Genomic DNA, 22,386 nt, shown 5'->3' with positions numbered 1-22,386 from the left:
GACAGTTGTTGAAAAGAACGAGTCTTCAGTTTGAAACATCAGTTCTCTTTTATCTAGAGATACCAAAGTTAAAAATGAAGGTTGACAGGACGTGGTTTATATGGTGTGCATACAGGATAGGTCTGCTGTCAAGAGAAAAATACCATTAAGAGGTGATGTCATGATTTGACAACATTCTGACACACATCAAATGATTATTGCTCTTAGTAATTCAGTTTGTATTATAGATTTTTTCACCTATCACTATGCACATATTTGCTCTTTCTATTTTCCTTTTGTTTTTATAAAGTCAGTTATTGTCACTGGAAAAAAAGTAGAGCCCATCACCACTGTTGAAAGCAGGCAGCGGTTTTTGAAAGCAGCTATAAAACTTGATTTAAATTTCTCAGTCCTGTAAATATTAATTATTTCAAGAGTGAGTGATGTTCAAAGGTTAAGATGCCTCTGTGTGCTGTTTTTCCATTTTCCAAAAGCCACTTATGAAAAAAGTTAAATGAATAACATAAGAGTAGTGTTGTTTCTTTTAGTCTTTGGGGATTCTGCATCAAGACAGATCGATTCTCAGTTCTTCCCATTTCTTCATTTTTCCCTGGAAATGCTGGAGATGGTTGTCATTCTCTTTCAAAAACTGAGATGGAATTACCTTTAAAAAGCACCTAAAGCTCCAGAGTGTTCTGCTGTGACAGGGTTAAACTTTTCACCATTGCATTGACAAAATATTGGAGAATGTTTTAAGCTTACAGGCCAGGGGAGTTCTGAGGTGAAAGGAAAGCAGAATGTTACATAATTTATCAGTACTGCAAAGCACTAGCTGTCTTGACAAGTGGTGAACTGCACTGGAGACTACCACTGGGCTGCAGGCAAACAGGTACTGTACAAGAAATGAACTCCAATCTGCGATTAATGAAGAAAGTCCCTGTGACCTGACAGACAAGATTGGATTGATGATGTGTTTCTTTTGTTTTATTACTACCAGAGGAATATAAGAACAGTTAGAAACAAGAGGAAGCCATCTAGACTCTTTGGTAGTTAAATCCATTAATTTATGAGGTCTTTAATTATTGTTCAATCATAGTCATCATCCTCTAATTAAAAATGAGGTTCACAGTAAAGGTCCTCATTGATGATCTCAATTTTTATTATTCTTTCTTTGTTTTCACTGATAAATCTCTCTTCTAGGATTGTCTCAAGAAAACATCCCAGATTTAAAAAAATGTTTGGTTTCAAATTTGGTATGCAAGGTTTGTGCACATTGTTCAGAAGTGGCTTTCTAGGGATCTTGCACAGAACTGCTTAACTGAGAAAGCCAATTTGCTGTTTCTTATTCAGTGAATCAATTCAATCATACCAACAAGAGATAAATTAATTGTTATTAATTGTGTAATACTTGTGATGTTTAAAATAGTTCCATATACTGCATCATTAGCACCCTTTACTAAAACCATGTGCTTTTTATGAAAACAAAATCTAAAGGAAAGTGCATGTGATTTAACAATGCATCAAAACTTTGTACTCTTGCTAAAAAACTACGAGACACTTTCAAGTTCTTATTGTCTACAATGTCTGCTTGTTTATCTCTGTTTCCCCTTTATTTTGCAATGGAGTGTAGTAGAATGGCAGATAAAGTATATATTGAATATAGATTTCTGAATATATTCCTTACAGAATCACATTTTAAAACTTCACTAAGAGGTTGTCATAATGTAGTTGAGGCTACACAAATATCTGGGGCTTTGATGTTTATTTCCAAATGAGATATTTAAGATATTCCTTAAAAATGAATAGCTTGTGTTGCATTGTCCCCTGGCATGTTAGCTGTTGAAAATTGATGATTGGCCAGCATCTTCAAACAGTAGAGAATGCTCAATAAGGGGAAGGCTTTGCTGTGTTTCCACAGAGGCGAATAAGTCTTCATTTAATAAAATGAAAGAAAAACAAAAAATAAACACAGAATATTTAAATACCACACTCCCCTTCTTTTTTATTATTCTTTCCAAAATGGATCTCTAGACACTTGTTCACTTGTCCATGAGCCTCTCTTATGCTGTTTATGGAGATCAAAGCCTCTGGAAATCACTGAAATCCCTCTTCTGAGGTATTTGCAATGCCTTTGCCTTTACCCTCAGCACTTTTGAATAACCTGATTGAGTGTGAGAACCCTCTGGCCTCTCTGAACCTTAATATCTCTGTTCAGGGAGCTATTGTGATTCATAACCCTCTGCCTCTGCAGAAGCAATGTTCTTTTTTTACTTGTGGAAGCCTAAAATCTCCGACCGAAGCTTGGTAGTTGAATGCAAGCTTGCCTTTGGGCTGTGCAGACAGAAGGAGATGTACAGTACTAAGGAGGAGGAGAAGTGAGCTGACAGGAGACAGGATGGGAAGTGGGATGCAAAATAGGCTAGGAACACTACCTTGTGAAATGCAATATATTCTCAGCTTTCTCTTTTTATATTATACCAAAGTAGTGGGAAAATTCAGCAGTCTACATTTTAATTCATTGGGCACATTTGTATCGCTACTGCTTACAGTAAATAGTGAGAAGATATATTTGTTAGGAACATAAGAACTGTTACTAAAGAGAGGAGTACATTCAGCCTATCTAGCTCATTTGGTAGTTAGTAGATAAGTATTAACAGGATTAGTAGGAGAAGTGCCTTCTGTTTTCCATTTTAGGTGCACTTCTACATAATTACCATTTGTACCCTCTGGTTTATGCTTCACTGTTCATTTTGAAGAAAGCCTCTAGCTTGATTTTGTCAAGGCCTTTGAGGACTTTGAATACTTGTATCAGGTCCTCTCAAAATCTTTCTTTTGAAGACCTTTACCAAAAGGGTTATGGGAGTATAGGAGAAGCTACCCAGTCATGTTGTTGAAGCCAATACTCTTGATTCTTTTGAGAAACAGCTGGGCAAGATCCTTGGATCAATTAACTGCTTACTACCAAACAGCCTAGGTGATAAGTAAATTAGGAGAATAGCCTCCTCTCTTATGTTCTTTTGCAAGAATGTAGTTTGCTACATGATCAGCATGCTCAGAGGCCATTCAGGCATAGCACTGACAGAGATTAAATCACTATCTTTTCAGGGCCAGAGAAGATTCTTGCTTTCAGAATGAGTGGTGGTATGTATGTTTTTATTTATCGATTAATTTCAGTTTGCCTCTGGCAGACCTGATGGAAGACATATGGTGATGTTGTGGTTAGATTTATACGGATTATTGTGTTGTACACTGCAAGTGCAGTGGAAGAATTGTTGTAGTGTAGTGTTAAGAAGGAATGGCCTTTAACACAAAAAAAACTTTCAGTGCACACAGAAGACACACTTACTGCTACCGCTACTTCAGTGATACATTATGGACAATAGTGGCAAAATAAAATATTTATTTTCCAGATATTTTTTAGCATTCTTTAAAAAAGGAATTTTTAACTTTAAACAAGTTAAGAAAGAACATTTAATGAGGAAAAAAAATGTCTGCAATTCTGCTTCCACAATTGAACTAAAATAGCCTATACTCATCAGCAAAAATAATGTGACACACAATGCAAATTAAAATACCTATAATTTGCCATTGCTCATTAAAGTTTTAATCAGACAACCCTGATCATATTTGCAGTAGTTGGCACATTGTTTTTGAATCTCCCACTAGTGACTGGTCTTGGGTTGAGTAAAATGTCACTATATACTGGACTTTACCTTATGCATTTTTTATTTTTATCATACCTTCGGTTCAGAAACTTGAATACGCTTGTTTTACACCTGTTCAATGGGGATCAAAATGTCTTGATGAAAGTTTGTGTCTGAATAAACTATTTTTGCCACACTGATCCTTAAATCCACATTAACTCAAGTTATATGCATAAACAAGATTAGTGAAAAACTTCTCAGAGAAGTGATGCTATTTTATATGTAAATTTAACCAGTACTTTTTGGAAGCTTTTTTTTATTCTTTTTTCCTTTTCTAATTATGTCTTTTTTCCCTTTTAAAACACAACTTCCTATTCAGTCCAATGTGTTTGCCTGGTTGGTGGTTGAAAAATAAAATGTGCTGTAGTGATATCTGGAAAGATATTCAGCTGTGATTGAAAACAAAAGACAAGAAGAAAAATTAAATCTAATGCACTACTTAAAATGATAAGAGAGTTGAGATCATGCTGTTTTTCTGTGATTGCTCGAGCACTTTAGAACATAGTTGGTTATTCAGGAAAAGGCAGAAAGAAGTAAATAAACTAGGTAGCAGCTTGGCCTAAATGATTCAATCTCTATCACACAGGCATGACCATGCTCCCAACTTTAAGTCACACAGTATTTCCTAAAAGCAGGGGTCAATTCAGCTACTCCTATAGGCCAGATTCCATCACAGGAGATTTCAATGCTACTGGATCAGCTAGAGGATAATGTCACTAAAACAGATTTATTCACCAAATGAGTCCTGTTGTTTTTTCAACAGTGAAATACTTCAGGCAACTGCTTTTTTATTAAGCCACAATCAAATTTTACAATGACAGTCAGGTTTGCCAAGTCAGTTGATTGTAGGTGGTCCTGTGTTTAGTGTTGCTTAAAGATTCAAGAAAGGGCCTGAGGCATTTTGTAGTTTCGGGTGGAGGGGAAAGAAAGCCTCTTGTGTAGAGTGGAAGAGTGATTACAGTGATGGAAATGAAATCCGTTGAAAGAGTACATCAGGGACAGAGACACTGAAAATCACACAGCATTGTTTTACACTCTTGTCTTCCATTTGCAACAGTTTTTAAAACTGGCAGAGGCAAAACAACAAAGAGAGACACTTGAAAGGTTAATTAGAGGGCTTTGAAATCCATAGAAGCCTGGCAAATCTTTTTTTAAAATAATTTTTCCTTTGTTCCTAGCAAGCCTGTAACTTTGCCAGGTTTATTTTGCTGCTCCACAATGATTGCAAGCAGTACAATAGAAGAGTCATTGCCTAACACAGGTAAACAGTTGGCAACATTACAGAAAGGACAGATTAACCGTAGCTAGAGGGCCTGTAGCAGTCCTCCAGTACAACAAGTTCAAGCTCCTGACCTCAACAGCAGACAGACTGCCTCAGCATCAACTAGGAACCAAGTAAATCACTGGCTTACAGAAAAAAAAGTTTTTTTTTTAATTACTTAGAAATTATAAAACAATTCTGAAGATGTAGTATAAGAACGGTAAGCAAGTCAAGATGTACAGTAAGAACAGTCAAGGCTTTAATATATTTTACACTCTTCTCAGAACTATTTGAGAAGAACATTATTTGAGAAAAACATTTCTATCTGACAGCACTCTAGATGTGATTAGGAGCAGAAGACATGGACTTGGAGGTTGTAGGATTTAAGTAATCTGTGTCAAACTCGAACCTTGTACCTTTCAGACAGTGGCACAGCTCTGAATTGGTATAACTATTTGTGTGCCTGTTGTTTCTCGCAATCAAACAAAACAAGACGGGATTGTACATGTCACTGAGGAGATTGAGTGGACTGTAAAAGAAATAATAAAGAAATGTTAGTGTTTTATAAGCCTTTCTTCACTTTTGTGCTAAAGAGGGAGGAAGAAATGAACACAAACAGGATGAGAGACCTCACAGACAGGCTTGGGGACTTCTCATTATATTCAAGCCTAACCTTCTTGTACACCTGCCTACTCCTGGTAGAAAGAGAGCAAAAACAGATGCACCTGGTTTTCTACAGACATTCTAAGCGCAGGGCCAGAGTAACACAGATGTTGTGAAAAACCAGCTTACAGAGGCAGTACTGAGTCCATACAGCTTAGGCTCCACACCTAGGCTTTTCATCCTGTTGGGTGGTTTTTGGTCTTTTCAGTAATTTTCCTACAGTGATTTTACTTTTTTTATTATGCTGTAAAGGCACACTCATTCCGGTTGTCAAGGAATTGTAAGCTAGACCGTGTAATCTGTCCTGACAAACAGGAGATGTCATCCAGGGGGGATGCAGAAGGGTGTTTATCTGTCACTTCTAGCAGCTGCAAGTCTATTTATTTTGACCTTGAAGACATTACAAGTTCCACTGTGTCCGCAATTGAACAAAAAAAATCTGAATATTTTTCTAAACCACCCTCCAAAGGCAAGACAAAAAGGTAGGTAGTTAGGTAGAAAGGTAGAAAGTTCACAAAGAGTGTAACATCTGCATTTGAAACTAAATCGAAGTCTGGTTTTGTTTCTCATTAGATTTATGTGCATATGTACGGTAGATGCTTCTTTTTAATAAGGCATCCTTTTTAATGTATTGTCATATTGCATAATCTAATATAAAATATTTTACATATACACAAGACAAAAATTAAAAGAGACATATTTTTAATAGAGACATGCAATATATGTACTGTATGCAATCCCCTTTAATACTTCTAGATTTAAATCAAGTCATCTGCTTAACTTTGATCTATTTTGTTATATTTTTTGCTGGTTGGGGCATTGTAGCATGGTATTGGGGCTCTTGTAGATGAAGCTTTTAGTAATAGTTGAACAAAGTGCAAAATAACACAAAAACTCCTAGCTTTCATGACTCCTTAACTAACTCTGCAAAGCAGCTAAGCTGCTTGCTAGACATAAAACCAACAAAACCAAAGATTCCAAATCGGGAACCATGTACTGTATTAAACAGTCTTGACTGATTCATCTCTCAGTTGCTTTCCTCCAGGTCTTTCAGATTTTTCTGAGTTTTGCCTACTGTGGCACAGAGGGTCTGCTGCCTTCTTCCTGGTAGCAGTTAACCTTTGCTTCCTCATTTTACATCACCCATGTCAGACTTGTCAGTTGATGACATCCTGCCGGTCTTCTCATAAGCCTTCTGGGAAATGTTGTTCAAAGAAAGATCCACCATCTTGCTCCCTTCCTGCTGCAGTTTTGCAATGTTCAATTCTAGAGCTCTTCATACAGTTCAGTTTTCAGTTTCAACACAGATAATCATTACATTTATTCTTGAAAGTTATAATAATATTTGATTTTACAAAAATGCAAAAATATAGTATTGTGGTGTATCTTATGCAATTTATATTTTTCTTCATTCAGTGAGCTAGAAGTTGAAGATAACTATTATTTTAGGAACCTTCAATAAAGTTAACACTTTTTAAATGTTGTCTTCTTGTCTTTAAATCTACGTAGCTTCAGGAAGAGAATTATAAAGAATATAAACCTATAATGTGCTTATAAACTTAGGCTTAATAGATGCAAGACAGCCCATGCAGAGATCAGGTATTACAGTAGATCAAAGACTGAGTGAGACTTTAATGTTCTTGGCTGTTATAGAACGACGGTGCTCACTGTTTAACACTGTTTTTTCTTACCTTTAATTTAATGTTTTCCTATCTCTTCCACAGAAAAGATGTAGAAATTATTTCAACTTTTTAAGGGATGGCCTTGGATATGTGCCCATCTCCATTTTCTGCTAGATTGTATAGTACATGGTTTATAGCTGTGTCTTGTTCATGGTATATGGTTCTAGTATTACTGTGTTCTTTTAACTAGGATAACTCCTTTGTTCTGGCAGAAATATTTTTAGTGCCATCACTAGATTCTGGGCAGCACAAAATACAATAGCTATCTGCTGACAATAAATACAGGTGTTGATACGTGCTTCATGCAAGAAGCAATTTATTTAATTGCTTTCTAAATGGTGCTGCCAGTTTCCTAGCTCTCCACCTGCATTTACTGGAGTCAGATAACTTTCTAGAAATTTTACTTGGCTGTTATAGTAGTGCTGGCAAGGCAGGCCCTGGAAAGCAGGTAATATCTTAACACAGTTACAGAACTTGTCCTGAACTTTTCATTTCCTATTTAAAGCCCTCTAAAAAATAAGTATACCCTTCCATGGTTAACCTCAGATGAAGACAACAAGTGCTCAGATGTGGTTCTGTGTCGTTTGACTGTCTAAGAAAACTATTGCCTGGATTTGAGTATATCCATAGGCATAGACTGCTGGCACCACTTGTCCCTGTTTCTGCAGGAGCTGTGGGACATTGCAGCTGAATGCTGTCACCATTACAAATTTCTCATTCAACCGAGCAGCATACATTATTATTGCCAGATATGGGCTAGCATCCCCTGGAGACCTCATTTAAAACTCTTTTTTTTTACTATTCTTTTCAGTATTATTAAAATGTATTTATACAGGAAAACCTCGATTGAGCTTGTTTTCATGGGTAAATGTAGCAGATGCTGTATGCACAGTACAGTGAGCAGGAGAAAAGGATCATTTTCATATCTGGGAAACATACTCTTTAAAGAAAGGTTAATCATTTTAGAAAAGATATACATTTCTGATATGCGTACAAGATCTGGTGAAGAGATGAGGACATACATTTCTGGATGCTAAATATGCTTTAAATAGTTATTTTATTAAACCATTTCACTAATTTTCTCAAATGTTTGTCATACTGATTCGTCTTCCAAGATAGTAGCAATTTTTTTAACCACCACAGCTGGGTGGTTAATTCATCTGTCTTTCAGAGAACAACACTGTTCATAGTTCTTTAAAGACAACATTCAATCTCCTGTTGGTTGTCATAATGTGTATATCTAAATAATATACAGTATTCTATACACATGTAAATATATATCTTTACACATTTTAACACCACATATTTTGAATCAGCATGGATCGGAAAATGTAAATATGGGTGCGGAATGAATCACCACTACTAAGCAGTCTGGGTAAAAATACCCACCTGTATGAATCAGGGCTGTATCTTAAGTTCTATAAAAATACAAATCAGGCGAAATGTATTATTTATGTATAAAGAAAACTATGTACGCATTGAACATGAATATGAATATGGGCTGAATTGCATCATTAGTGCAATTACAGTACATGTTTAATTTTCCAGATGCTATAGGACAGACAAGACAAGCTTTAAAAGATTAAAATAATGATAGTTAAGAATAGATAAAATATTATCTATTGGATTTCTTGAGTACATGCCTTTGAATTCAGCTTTTAAATGTCAACGTTCGAATACTGTGCTTCATTTTTTTTCCATCTACTTTTCCAGCTCACCTCAAGCCAGGCTTGAAATGAATTCTGGGAATAGAAATCTTGCCTCTCAGCTTCTTTGAACTACTAAAGTTAACGTGTCAATCATTCAATTTCCTGCTAGCTTCCCTGTCAGCATTTTATCACAATAATTTGAGCTGGACTGCATTTTAATCTTTCCTTAAGCTAATGAATAGGCACATATTAATAGAATAGTACTTTCACCTTACTATGTGACTGTACCGTAGTACATTTAGACTGCATAAAGTGTGTTAAACTGCAGGATAATTAAATAACTAAATCGAACTGTTGGGGGAAATTCTGATTACAACGGGATTTTGACGCCTGCTTTAATGTTACAAAATGGTGTAAATTCAGTAACAGCAAGTATACTGTATATGATCCTCTTCAGGAAAGATTATTTCAATTTCTTTGTCATTCTATCATGAAGCTTTAGGGATATTTCAGACACTTAAGTGATTAACATCTACTTTTCAAACTTAAACCACTAAATGATATGTATCGAGTTACCTTTGCCTTGCAGGAAAGCATGCAAAAGAAATCAAAGAGATCGAAGACTAGTACATTCAGGAGGATCTGAGGAACAGGTGCATGGGATTAATCCCGTTGCAGCTCAGAAAACGTGAACACATCCCTTTCAGAACCAAATCCATTGCAATGAAATGGTTGTGTGAAAATGAAAAGAATGAGACTATGATTATGTATGATGGCAATTAAAGTAGATAAATGGGTGACATGAGCGAGTGTAAATCCAATCTATTATCCTTCCACACAACTATCTGTCTACATCCTGAAAGAGAAATGACATATTTGCTAAAAAGGTCTATAATGTCAAATTAAAGAAAAAAAAAACAAAAAACTTGAGCACCTGTTTTCAATTAAATATGAAGCAGGCAGTTTGCTTTATTGGTCTTAATTACAATTTAAAAAATTGTTCACCATAGTGTTGCCAATCACTTCCATTTGTCCTATTTTTTATTCTGTTAGCCAGTTCTGATACAAATTGTTTTGTAGCATATTCATTTATAGAGATTCTGACTGTTTCTGTGATTATGATTGTATTGTAATGTACACAACTTATCTATAAATATTCAGGGATTAGTTTTTCCATTTTCCAGAACTTTTACACATTATGTTAGGCAAATAATGTTTTTGTTAGAAAAGTAACTATGATCTTGAAAGATGAATTAAAGTGATATGCTACAGACTAGGCAGCTAGTATCCTAAATTTTCAAAATGTGATAGTATGTTACAAAAAAACAACATACAGTAGAAGGTATGGTAAATACAGTTTCTGGTGCAGTATGTGTCTGTTTGATGAAGAATGTGCACAGCATGAATAGTGTAGATATTATACATAGGCTGTGACTGCAGAATAAAGCATTTGTTACGTTCTTTTTATTTATTGTTTACAACATTTAATAGTCTTAGTATGATAAATCTTGAACATCAATATGTCACAATAAAGACAAAAGAGCAATCTTTTACCTTATTCATTCTTTAAAGACTGAAAATACATTTGTTTGTGTGAAGAGCCTGTTTTGCCTTTGGGGGCTTGGCACAAGATAATTAATTAAGGCTACCTCTGTCTCCCCATCCTAAAGGTTCATTAATCCTGATGTCCCCCTATACCTTCTCTAATGTGCTTTGAGTCATCCATCAGCAAAGCTGAGTATAGATTTTCAATTTACACTGACAGAATAGATTAGGACTGGTGCTTAACAAAAGTGGCTGATTCAATTAAGAAATGCATGAATAATAAGGCGTGAGAAACAAACATCACTGAGACTAAAGTTTGGAAAGGTAACTTTGAAAAACAATATTTTTTTTACATGCATGGTATTTTCTTTGCTGCCAGAGCTAGTTTGATAAAGGAACAAAACGTAGTGTTATATGGTTTCGAAATCGCATGGCTTTAGGCATGAAATATTACATAGACACGTGTAACATGTGAAAAACATAGTTCAGACCCTTAGTGGACAGATAAAGCTGATTAATACTTGACTAATGCGATTGTGGGTGTTTGTGCGGGTCTCCTCTCAATCATTTCAGTGCAAGCTTCACTCTTATTGGTTGTGGTGTTTAACAGCTTTCCAAGACATCAAATTAAGTGAAGACAGTAAAACAAACTCTTCTATTATTTCCACTTGGGGCTGTCAGTTTGAGTCTTTCTTTAGCCATTCAATTTGCTTTTCACTATCTTCTTGAAAAACTCATTTGTATACAGATTATCACTGTGCTGAACTGATAAAAACACAAAGAAGAGAACACCTCCTGAGTGAAAAAAGTGTAAAATATCCACTCTTCTTTTATTTCTTTTTAAAATTATACAACAGAATAAACAACAAAAAAGACATAAGAGTAAAGCTATGAGACATAAAGGTGCAAATCATGGTTTATAGAAAAGTACTGAGCCTCCAGAGTAAAGTGATTCTTGAATGTAATTTATCAGCATATTTATGTACTGTACATGCTTCTTAGAGAATTCGGAGTCGTGTGTGCAATATGTTGTTTACTTTATCTTATTTTCCATCACTGTGAAGTTTATATTTTCTGAATGTTAATCACTGAAACTGAAACCAAAGCATTTGGTCAGTGTGGCTCTGTACATACTATACAGTAGTACAGTATATTTCATGATTCCTGAATGCTGAATTTGTCTACTATAAAGACTAACCTCCCAAGACAAAAGGTTCACATACTTGTTGTCTGTCACTGCTGGCAAAAAAACAACTTTACTAATGTGTCAATTCAGACAGCTTCAAAGGTTTGCAGTGGTTGGGCAGTAAAAAACAACCATTAACAGTACATGGAGTACTGTATGTGGCCAGTAAAGGTACTTAACTATTACCTCACATAGAACTATACAGTATCTCACATAGAACTGCATAAACTGCAGGAGTCCCAAATCTCCACAGACATTTGTAAATATTTGGGGGAATTAATGACACAATATATTGTAGTAGTAGCCTCTGAAAAATTGTAATAGATGGGTTAGCCATCTCAGTGATGCAGTATGTACAAAATGACTATAAATGTACACATTTATTGTGTTTATTATAAATTATTTAAAATATGAATGATTAAAACACAACATTAAAATGAATTCAGATGCGAAATAAACACATTTTATTAATTGTCCCATAGGTCTACGCAGACAGAAGGAAAGATATCTAGCACACAGGAAATAAAGTTAGAAAAATGGCTGAAAATACAAGTTAAAAAAGTGAAAGTTCTTCTATATGATTAAAATTTCAAACTGCTATCAAAACACTAGAACTGGCTCCAAGCCAAGTAAGTTGAGAGGAAAATAATATATTATCCAGCAGTGAATGAGCCCCTGGGATGATTCAAATTTAATCAATAATGAGAAAAATAGTTGCAGTACCAAATTTGTTATGCATGTGTAGAGATGCTCCATATTCAGTATAGTATGGTGCTATAATTGTCTTGCTATTTCTTTCTAGAATTAAGTTCGTGAAAAAAGCGGTAAAATTGTATCTTCTAATTAAGTGGCATCACTTACACCTCAGTAGATTTTCTGTAAGTTGGCCTCAATTGCTGCATTACTGCTGTTAATTAGTCCTTTTGTGGAGACTCAATCACAAGCACTAGAACTGAAACAGTATCATAACAAAACATTATCTGCAACAAATGATAATGTCAAAACATTCTTACGGTATTTGATGTCAGTTTACTCCTTTCTTCAAAGGGGAGCAAAATACAGATGTTTTTACTAAGAAATTTAGCTTTAGAAAATGTGTTCCAGAATGGAAAAAAGAAAAAGAGATAGAGAAAGGATAAAAGGATTATATGAGTATATTGAACAAAGACATTCAAATAGTTCACATCGGCTCTTTCTTAAAGACAGGAAAGGTAATACATGTAACCTTTTCAATATCTCTAAAAAGTCTATTGTTGAAGTATTGGGGCAGTTTTTAAAATTCAGGTTCCCTGAGTTCAGTTTTTACAAAGGTTTCTGTCATTTATACAGTATATATAATTATATTTTTCTGTATTATCTAACAGCTCTTATATTTCCTTGTCAAAAAAACAATTGAGAAATGTAGGAAAACTTTGGCTCGTCTGAGGCTCAATGCCATTACTTACAGTAGGTTACAGATTCAGGCTTTTTATGGAGAAGCCTTGGGTTTCTAAAGACCAGCCAGCATTGCTGTCTCTACAGTAGGTTTGGGCTTATGTTGTTCTCTTCTGGTCTGCTACAAAACTGTCAAAAAAATACTAGGCTCAATGATAGTTAGTTGCTACACCTAGATAAATTCAGTTAGTGGTTTATATCCAGTCAACCTGGGTTATGCACAAAGGAAGGAGGTATTTAAACCTACTTTGATTTGATTAATTTCAAGCTGTAAGAGAAATCCACTTTTGTGAAAGAAATAAAAGAGGCAAACAGAATGTTAGGATTTGTAGTTAAAAAGAGCAGATCAAGTGATGTCATGTAAAAATATTGCAATGCATTAGAAATATTTTGTGTTGCATATTGTGTACAGTCTCTATGTGGCAAAAAATAGCTGCTCATGAATTTGTCCAAAGAGCGTAGTCAGATACTGTATATTCTCAGATTTAAAGGAATGCATATGTTGATGATATAAGATAGAAAAAGTTTTAGAAATTATTTTAAAGATACAAAAGCTCTGGGTCAGAAAAGGTAAGAAGTGAATCAGTAGTTCACTGCTTTAGAAATTCATCCATCCATTTTCTAAGGGTCATGGGTGAACTGCAATCTATGCCATCAAGCAAAGGTGAGCTATATGCTAGACAGGAGACAAGTCCGTCACAGGGCACACACAGACTCAACCATACTCATGCCAGGCCTAATTTTCCCAGAATCTATTTAATCTATCAGTATGTCTTTGGACTGTGGGAGATAAACCCCAGTGCTGCAAGGCAGCAGTGCTAACCAGTATACCATCATACCACCCTGCTTTGAAGATTGCTAATAAAAAAACACAATTGTCATCTCAGAAATTGGCATGTTTGCCAAAGAGGCATTTCTAATCAGAGAGGACAGCAGGTGTTTGTTGTAAAATTAAATTTACTGAATTCACCCAAATAAGATATTCCAGTACATGAGCTATTTGATGGAATGGAAAATCAGAAATTAAAAAGTGTAATTTTGTATATATTGCAGCACCAATAGAAACAGCAAATTATGGATAAAATAACCTTTAAAGATAAAGGTGTAGTAAGTAAACTGCTCAATTTCAGATAAGATTGCACTCACATAAATTAATAGTTTTCCAGTTAAAGTTTGGAGAACTATTTACAACATGCAAACAGTGGATATGTCTGTCCTATTTGAAGTACATTACAGATGAATGTTTTACTGTGGTTTCTGCCTCATCTCATCTGTTAATTTCATCCCTGTGGTGGCAGGTTCTGTGTGTATTTTATTTTGGTGCTTTTGCAGTCTTTCCTATTTGTAAGTCTTCAGAAGCATGTGAGCGGACTGCTATTTGTCATCTCCCCCTTGCTGCTTTCCCCCTACTGAAATAAATGGAATACTGACTTTCCAAGGCATAGATGCTTCTGTTTCAAGGCCAGCCTCAGCTCACTTATCTACCGTAGATGAGAAAAAAACGGCAAAAAGATTTTTCATCTGGGTGGTGTTGTGCCATGGGAGTTAGTGTTGTTGCCCTACAGATTACCTGGGTTTGATCCTGGACTGAACTGCCCTTTGTGTGGAGTTTGATCTTCTATATTGAGACATTTTCCTGGCTGTAATCAAAGCATAAACAAAGTATCATAAAGTTACATAAATTAATTAATTCTTGTTTAAGAAGTACATAGGTTTTAAAATGTTAATAATCAAACGTACATGATGCAACCTAGTAACGGCTTATTTTTTCACTAGTTTGGTCAAATTCTAATTATGATGAGGTGAGAATACGGAGGTAGTGTACTGTATTACAGGGGTAGTGTATGTAGTGTACGCAGTGTTTTAGTGTATGGTGTGCATTCTTTGGCCATAGGGCTATAACAGCCCTGGCCAACAGACCAAGGCTGCCAAAACTTCTCTCACATACAGTATGAGGAATGAACCACGGAGGTAGCTACATGGGTGAAAATGGGGTGGATGACAGGTTCATAAAAATACGCTAAAAAGGGACACATAGCAGGCACTAATCTATATGTAAGAAAGCTAAACAGCAAGAAATGAATTTGACCTCCTCCCTAACTTTTGTTTAAAACTCCATTAAGGGCCTGGCAACTCAATCCTAAAAACTGCAGGGCAAACATTTTTTATTTTAACATTAATGTTTAAAAATCAATCCATTAAAGTCTAATTATGGATCTAATCAAATTAATTTTAAATTTCTCTGAAAAGAAATAGCTTGCTTACCGTAGTTAGCCATTCTCTGCCTTTGCAGAGCTGTTTTAGCAATAACTTGTTCATGCTTGCAGCATTCCACCAGATATATGCAAGTGATCTCACATGAGGGCATTGTTTGTGTTAACCTTCTGTGTTAGATAAGATCCCGAGTTTCAGAAGTGTTGTTTTATTACTTGAAAGTACAAGTAGCTGGATAGATGAGCTCATCTAATTCACAGGATAAGGGTACGGTCCTTGAATGACTTATTACAGTGTGATGGTATCTTGAAATGTCACTGTACCTGCAATATGCAACATCAATCACAAAAGGCAGAGTAAGTACAGTTATCATTGAAAATGCTTTATGATAAAAAGATGCCACACCTTAAAATGAGATAGGATATCTATAATCTTCCAGTAAGGATGGATGTTTGCAACATCTATGATCATATAGGGGTGGTATGGTGATACAACAGTTACCGTTGCTGCCTCACAGTACTGGGTTCCTGGGTTATATTCCAAACCTTGGGTGCTACTGGTTCTGTATACAATTTGTATATTCTCCCCATGTTTGTGTGGGTTTCGTCGGGGTGCTCCAGTTTCTTTCTTTAGTTCAAGGACATGCTAGTAGGTTAATCAGCTTCTGGGAAAATTCCCCCTGTTGTGAGTGTGTGTCTGTGTCGGCTGTGGAATGAACAGGTATCCCTGTCCAGGGTGTATCCTGCCTTGCCTCCATTGCTTGCTTAGATAGGCTCCAGCTTCCCCATGACTCTGTGCTTGACAAAGCCGTGAGAAAAAGGGTGGATAGGTGAACATATGAGCTTGTCTGGGTAATTGTACAGGTGCAAGATGCAAATATTAACAGTCCTTTTATGAATGTGTTGTCTTCAATTTGTTTCAAATTAGGTGCAAAGACAGTATCTCGAGTATACATGGTTTATGGTCATATTGATATCCCAGCATGCAACCCATATCAAAACATAACACATTTCATAGAAAACTACAATATAATTCTTACAATTACTTCTGTTTCTTCTATATTGTTCTAGCATGCAGTGACCATGAGCTGAGAAGCCTTGCCTCCAGGTTAAAGGACTGGTTTGGTGCCCTTCACCAAGATGCCAATCGAGATCTTAAAACCACTACTGCCTCTGATGCAGCACAAGGTCGTAAGTATTAAGTCCTTTTTGACTAGAGGTCAACTAGGGCAATGTGTACATAATCTTTTCACATCTAGAGGAAGTGGACTATCCCCAATAGAAAACCCAAGTGACAGAGACTGTAATATAATTTTAAACACAAATTTAAATGGGGTTTACTGTGAGTGTCTTGGTGGCACAGTTTCACACTTCCAGGTTTGTAGGTTTATATCTGGCTGTCTGCATGCCCTCTCCATATTTGCTAGTTGTTTTCTGGATTTTGTGTTGTTTATTCAGTGTGTTTCAGTATATAAGTTACAGTAAATGGATGGATGGATTTTACTGTTTTCTGTTTCTGAGCTGGACATCTGCCTAGACACATATAAAATGGTCAAATATGATATAAATATATCTCATAAAATGGTAGAGAATAACCCTGAAATGTTAAACATCCACCTTCCATCAAGAATTCATAAAGATCAGACACATTTATTTCTCCGTCGTGAGAAAAGTACCCTAATGGACTGGCAATGTTTATGATCATTTATGATTGGCACAGTGGCACAATGGCTAACATTGCTGCCTCGCAGTGCTTATGCCCCGGGTTCATTTACAGACTTGGGGTGCTATCTGCATGGAGTTTGCATACACCCCCTGTATTCATGAGAGTTTCCTCCAGGTGCTCCAGTTTCCATCTGCAGTATGCTAATGGATTAAGTCTGTAAGTCTGATGAACATACGCTGAGGAAGTCTGTTAATAATATTAAAATATTGCAGAATTATACATTTCTAACCAGCCTCACCATTATTTATTTTAGTACCTATTCATGCCTTCTTGAACTTTCAGTATGCATTGCTTTTAGTAAATGTACTGTTGCTGGATTGCTGTAAAGTTTTATGAGGACTGTTGCAGCAATAAAATGGATTTTTCCATTAACTATGACTTGCTGATGTTTACAGAGGCAGCTTTAAAACTCTGATATATGTATGTCTCATATTTCTTCCACTTGCAAGCTCATCATTGGAAATATGTTTTTGCAGACCATCCTTATATTCTTCTATCCAGTTTATTGACTGCACAGAGCACAATTCATAACTTACCAATCAGCATTTTACACTGTTCCTAATGAAAATGAATGGCTAACCTGTTCTGTGCTGAGTGGAGTGTTAAGATTGTTTTCTGGAGTTTAAACTTATTCCGGCTATCCCACCTATTGTACAAGTAACTAATCTTATTCTACTGTATAAGATTGTACTGTAAGCTTGTTCCCAAGGCTTTCATACAAGGCGCTTCTATGAAAAAAAAGATCCATTTTTATAAAAATAAAATATCTTTAGGTTTTAAACCATTGATCTTCACTGAATGGCCTCAGGGCCATTCACACCCCACCTTCCTTGTTCCTAAATTTGTCCTTTCATATGATCCTTTGTTATAAAGATTTGTTGAAATTAAGAAATGCCACATTCTGCACTTGAGCTGGAAATCGAAAGTGAGTGAGCTTTGGGTGTTTTATTTTGAATACTTCCCATTTATAAGGGTTATAAGTACTACTGTACATGTGTGATATACAACTCCCAGGAAACATTTCAGTTTATGTTTGTCTATCAATGTTCCAAGATGCAATTGCACAAAAGCTGTTGGTAATACTATGGACAAAAAATATGTTTTTGTATTTAATAAATAATAATTTGGGAAAAAAATGACAAAGACACGACATGATCTTCATTAGGAACACACTACGGGCGCTTCTGTTTATGTAAATGGCCTGTAAATAAAGCTGTTGAGGAAGCTACTGTAAAATGAAGGATTAGTTATGGGTGTACACTGACTTTCAAGGTAAGTCTAAATCTACTATCTCTATCATTAACATAATGTTTTTTTTGTATTAAACCCTAGTTATTTGAATGACCTTTTTTTACTGTGTACTGGGAATGTACTGTAATGAAAGATGCTGTCTATGTATGATGTTAATCAGCCAGCTCATCAGCTCTTAAAAAAAAAAGTTAACATCTGCTGGCTCAGTTAAATGACATGGATGTTAGAGCTTTATTTTAGGGATTGTAGAGAATACAGAAATTGTAAAGAAATGTGGTTTCTGCTGAAATTTTATATGCAGACTGCCCCAGTAGAAATGAAATGCTGAAACAAATTAGGAACCTACAGTTACCAGATACTGCAGTATTAAGGAAGATTGAAGTGATTGTTCAAGACATCCAACAACAGGTTATTTCAGATGTTTCAAAAGCTCCTTTTTCTAATCTTGCTCTTGATGAGACTACAGATGCATGCGATGTATTGCAATTTTGTGTCTGACATCTCTGCCCAAAAGATACTTGCTTCTGTGTGGTTCTCCTGTGTTTAATTCAATTGGAAGGGAAGACAAGGTGTGAAGATATTTTGAATGCACTTGAATGTTTTTGAGGAGACAGGGCAGTTTTGGAAGAAATATTGTCAATTTTGTGTGATGTTGCCCCAGGTATGTGAGAAGAATTATCTGGTGAAATTAAATAAAAATACTTTTTTTATTTATTTAAAGGATTAAGGGATTTTTATGATTATGTAACTCTTGTAAGCAAAGTAAAAATAGCAAAGCAGTAAAAAGTGAAAAGTAGAACAGAGGTTGTCACCAGCATTGTGGATTTCATAGCTTCAAAAGCTCTGAACCATTGCCTGTTCTGAGAATGAATTGAGAAGTATAAAACTGAGTATTGCAATCTGATTATGCATACTGAAGGAGGCTTTCTTGAGTGTGCTTTCTGAACCTGCTTTCTTTGATTCACAACGCCTTTGAAGAAAACGGAAAAAATCAGTTAGCTTTTCTTACCAAAAGCGGGGTGTAAGGAAAGACTACACCATAGACTGGAACAAGTCCAGTCACTGGGCATGTGTCAGGCCAATTTATGGACAGCAAAGAACTGCATCAGCATGCTTTAGGATGGTTGGAGGAGTTAAGTATTACCCCGGCAATCTTTACATCTTGCATCTCACACTGTCTGATTTCCTGTGGTTCAGCTCACTAGAGGAAGCCTTTGTAGGCCAGAACGTCAGTGATAACAGCGTGGTTCCAGCGGCAGTACAGGAATGACAGGAACAAAACAATCCTTTTATTACACTTTGTGAAGCACTGACAAACGTTAGTGGATATTCAAAGGGACAAGTAAAGAATACAAATAAAATACTTTGTTCCACTTGTAAAGTATACTGTATTTAGTGATTAATTCCCAGATTCCCTTTACTTTTTGATATACCTTAAAATATATTGTTACAAATGGGGGGTTACAAAAGTAGGAAGTTGGAAGTAGGAAGAAATCAAGAGTTGGCCAAGCAGTTTAGTCAATAAGTAAAATAATTATTCAGAACCCCCAACTTGTAAGAGATTTCTCTAGAATATACCTGAGTGGCTGGTATAATTAGAGGCATGTGAATTCTCTGGCACAGTTTTGTTGAAAAGAGTAATAATCCAGGCACACTTGGTTAAACAAATATTGATTAACAATGACAAAACACAAAGTACACTACACATAACAAAACATACAACACACAAGTTACTCTATGTACTGTACATGTCAGAACAAGGCGTATCAGAGGCCTAACACTTTAATCACCCAGAAAACCCCCAGACTTCTGCTAAGTATTAAACTCTTAATGCCTACAGAGGCCAAAAAATAGATAATAGCAGAATAAAGCACAGAATAGTATGCTCTCTCTAGCAAGGTTCAAATACTTAGCTGCAGTCAGGCTTCTTTCTTGTTCTCTTTCTGTGCTCTTAATGTGATCTTATATGGTGTACTGCTCATTGACAATCACTAACCCACAATTTACCTACTGTAGGTGTACCAAGGTAAACATTACAATCGTTTTTGCTGAAGGACTCCCCACATGTCAGCATACAGTACATCCTCTCTACTTTGAATCTAGAGGTGCCAGGTGTCACAAACTTTATCTAAACTCTAAGAGACACTTCCTAGTAACCTAAGGTTGTAATAAAATAAATATAACAGGTAGATTTTGTTAGCATAGTGATTGTCTAGGCAGAAGCAGTAGGAAACAATTCCAAAGAAGTATGACAGTACATGGAAAAATATGTATAATAATAATATTTCTCTAATAATAGATGATTGCTGTGTTCTGTTTGTTCAGTATTTCAATCAGATTCACATGCTGCAGTGGATAGAAGTTTGATTTGTTAAACTAAATGGTATCTGTCCTTGCTAGAGGGAAATTTTTAAATATTCATATGCTGTTGGAAATTCAATTCATAAGGCTACACTTAAAACAATCTCAAAAGGCCAGATTGACCTGAAATTCAGATAACACAGGATGATGTATAAATATTAATAAACACAATGAATTTTAATCAAATAATTATTTTGTAAAGGAAAAGAAGAATAATGTTCTGGAATCCTCACCTTATCCGCTTTTTCAATTCTTATTTTAATTAACATTCTTTCTATTAACAAGTTTGTGAAGTGTTAAATCTGTTTCTCCTGCCAAATTCCATTTAATTTAACTAGCTTTTAATATGTTTCAGCATCCTGACAGTTGTAGAAGTTTTCTTTGTTCTTCAGCTTTTGATTAACTTTTTTGTGTTGTTTGTAACTTAGATTGATCTTAGAGTAAAAAAGTTTCTAAGTTAAATGATTTCTGAATTTGATCACACTGAAAACAAACTTACATTGGATAATCCCTAATTTTTTTTTCTTGTTTTGGTAATAATTATACAGGTTCAAATTATTGTTAATTACTATCAAGCAACAAAAGTAGGGCACAAATATCCAGGCTACACTTAACCTATTTATGGAATTATGATGTGGATTTCAAAATGAATCTGTGCATGTTTAATTTTATACAAATATTTAATACAATCAGAAAGGTAAAAAATGAAGTGGGACATTCTGTTCTTTGTACTAATCCTTTTGCTAGTGAGTTACTAAATTTTCACAAAAATGTCCTTCATGGATTGCTTGTTTTTTTTTACAAACAGAATCGAAGCACCACCTATTTTCGGTCCACAATCTATCTGAAATACTGTCCTATGTTTGTCTGTTCTTCACATATTCGGCCCCTGTGTGCACATTTTCGTCTGCCATTTGATTCAATTATCAGCTGTGTATGATAGAATACCTAGATCTGGTTAGTCCTGAGACGCTAAGCTCCAAAAAAGAGGGAAGGGGTTGCAATGGGATGGAAAGACTTAATTATTAGGTTACCTGGGTCTGCTGATTGTTGAGATAAGGCAGCAATTCACTGTTACAGATCAGCTCCACTCAGCAAAATGAGCAACACAATGATACAGTATGTGCTCTTCAGAAAAACAATCTTCCAAGAGTGACAGGGGTTTGCTTGAAATCTTCCTTCAATGGGTAGCGTATTCTCTCTGCATCTCTTCTCTGTTTGAGGATCTTTGAGAGGAAATTAAATAATACATCTATCATCTTCTGCTGCATGAAATATTTATGTCAGAATTGTTACTGTGCCCTAGAATGTCCTCTAGGGCCTTCTGTTTCTTGTTTCACAATATGTAAGTTACTGTTAATGTTAAAGCTCTTTCAGACAGGTAATTGGTACAGGTCTCGGGAAAAGGAAAAAAAGAATATGCAATTGCCAAGCCTTGTGTTCTTTACTATCTTCATAGACATATTTTTACTTGCTTGTATTGTCTGTTATCTTTATTCCCAACACTCAATGAAATTTGTCCTTTTATATTCAGAGATGTACGAGCATTTTTAAGTAGAAGAATAAAGACTACAATTTTGAAATTGTAAAACTGAGTGCCTTTAAAAATCACTTAAAGGTTACACCTTCCATACAGTGGCACTTTTGAGGATGTGAATGTGTTTATTTACATATTTTACATATTCAGTCTTTGCTTTGTAAATGTCAGTCATAAACACCATTGTTTGTGGAG

General features: G+C 35.5%; 1 protein-coding gene across 5 annotated transcripts in view; it reads left to right on the top strand.

The window, feature by feature from the left end:
* spock1 (SPARC (osteonectin), cwcv and kazal like domains proteoglycan 1) overlaps positions 1-22,386 on the top strand; it is a 253,417-nt gene that overhangs the window by 221,864 nt on the left and 9,167 nt on the right. For 4 of the 5 annotated variants that reach the window (XM_069196149.1, XM_069196147.1, XM_015349989.2 and 1 more), the window contains one exon: positions 16,388-16,507. In XM_069196149.1, the coding sequence (XP_069052250.1) occupies positions 16,388-16,507 (120 nt within the window). Of the gene's footprint in view, positions 1-3,084; positions 3,121-16,387; positions 16,508-22,386 lie in introns of all 5 variants that reach the window. The other variant, XM_015349985.2, reaches the window with a different exon arrangement.

This window comes from Lepisosteus oculatus, chromosome 11, assembly GCF_040954835.1.
Source record: "Lepisosteus oculatus isolate fLepOcu1 chromosome 11, fLepOcu1.hap2, whole genome shotgun sequence".
NCBI classification, from domain to species: Eukaryota; Metazoa; Chordata; class Actinopteri; order Semionotiformes; family Lepisosteidae; genus Lepisosteus; species Lepisosteus oculatus.
The sequence above is the reverse complement of the archived record's forward strand: the minus strand, read 5'-3'. Positions and strand labels throughout refer to the sequence as shown.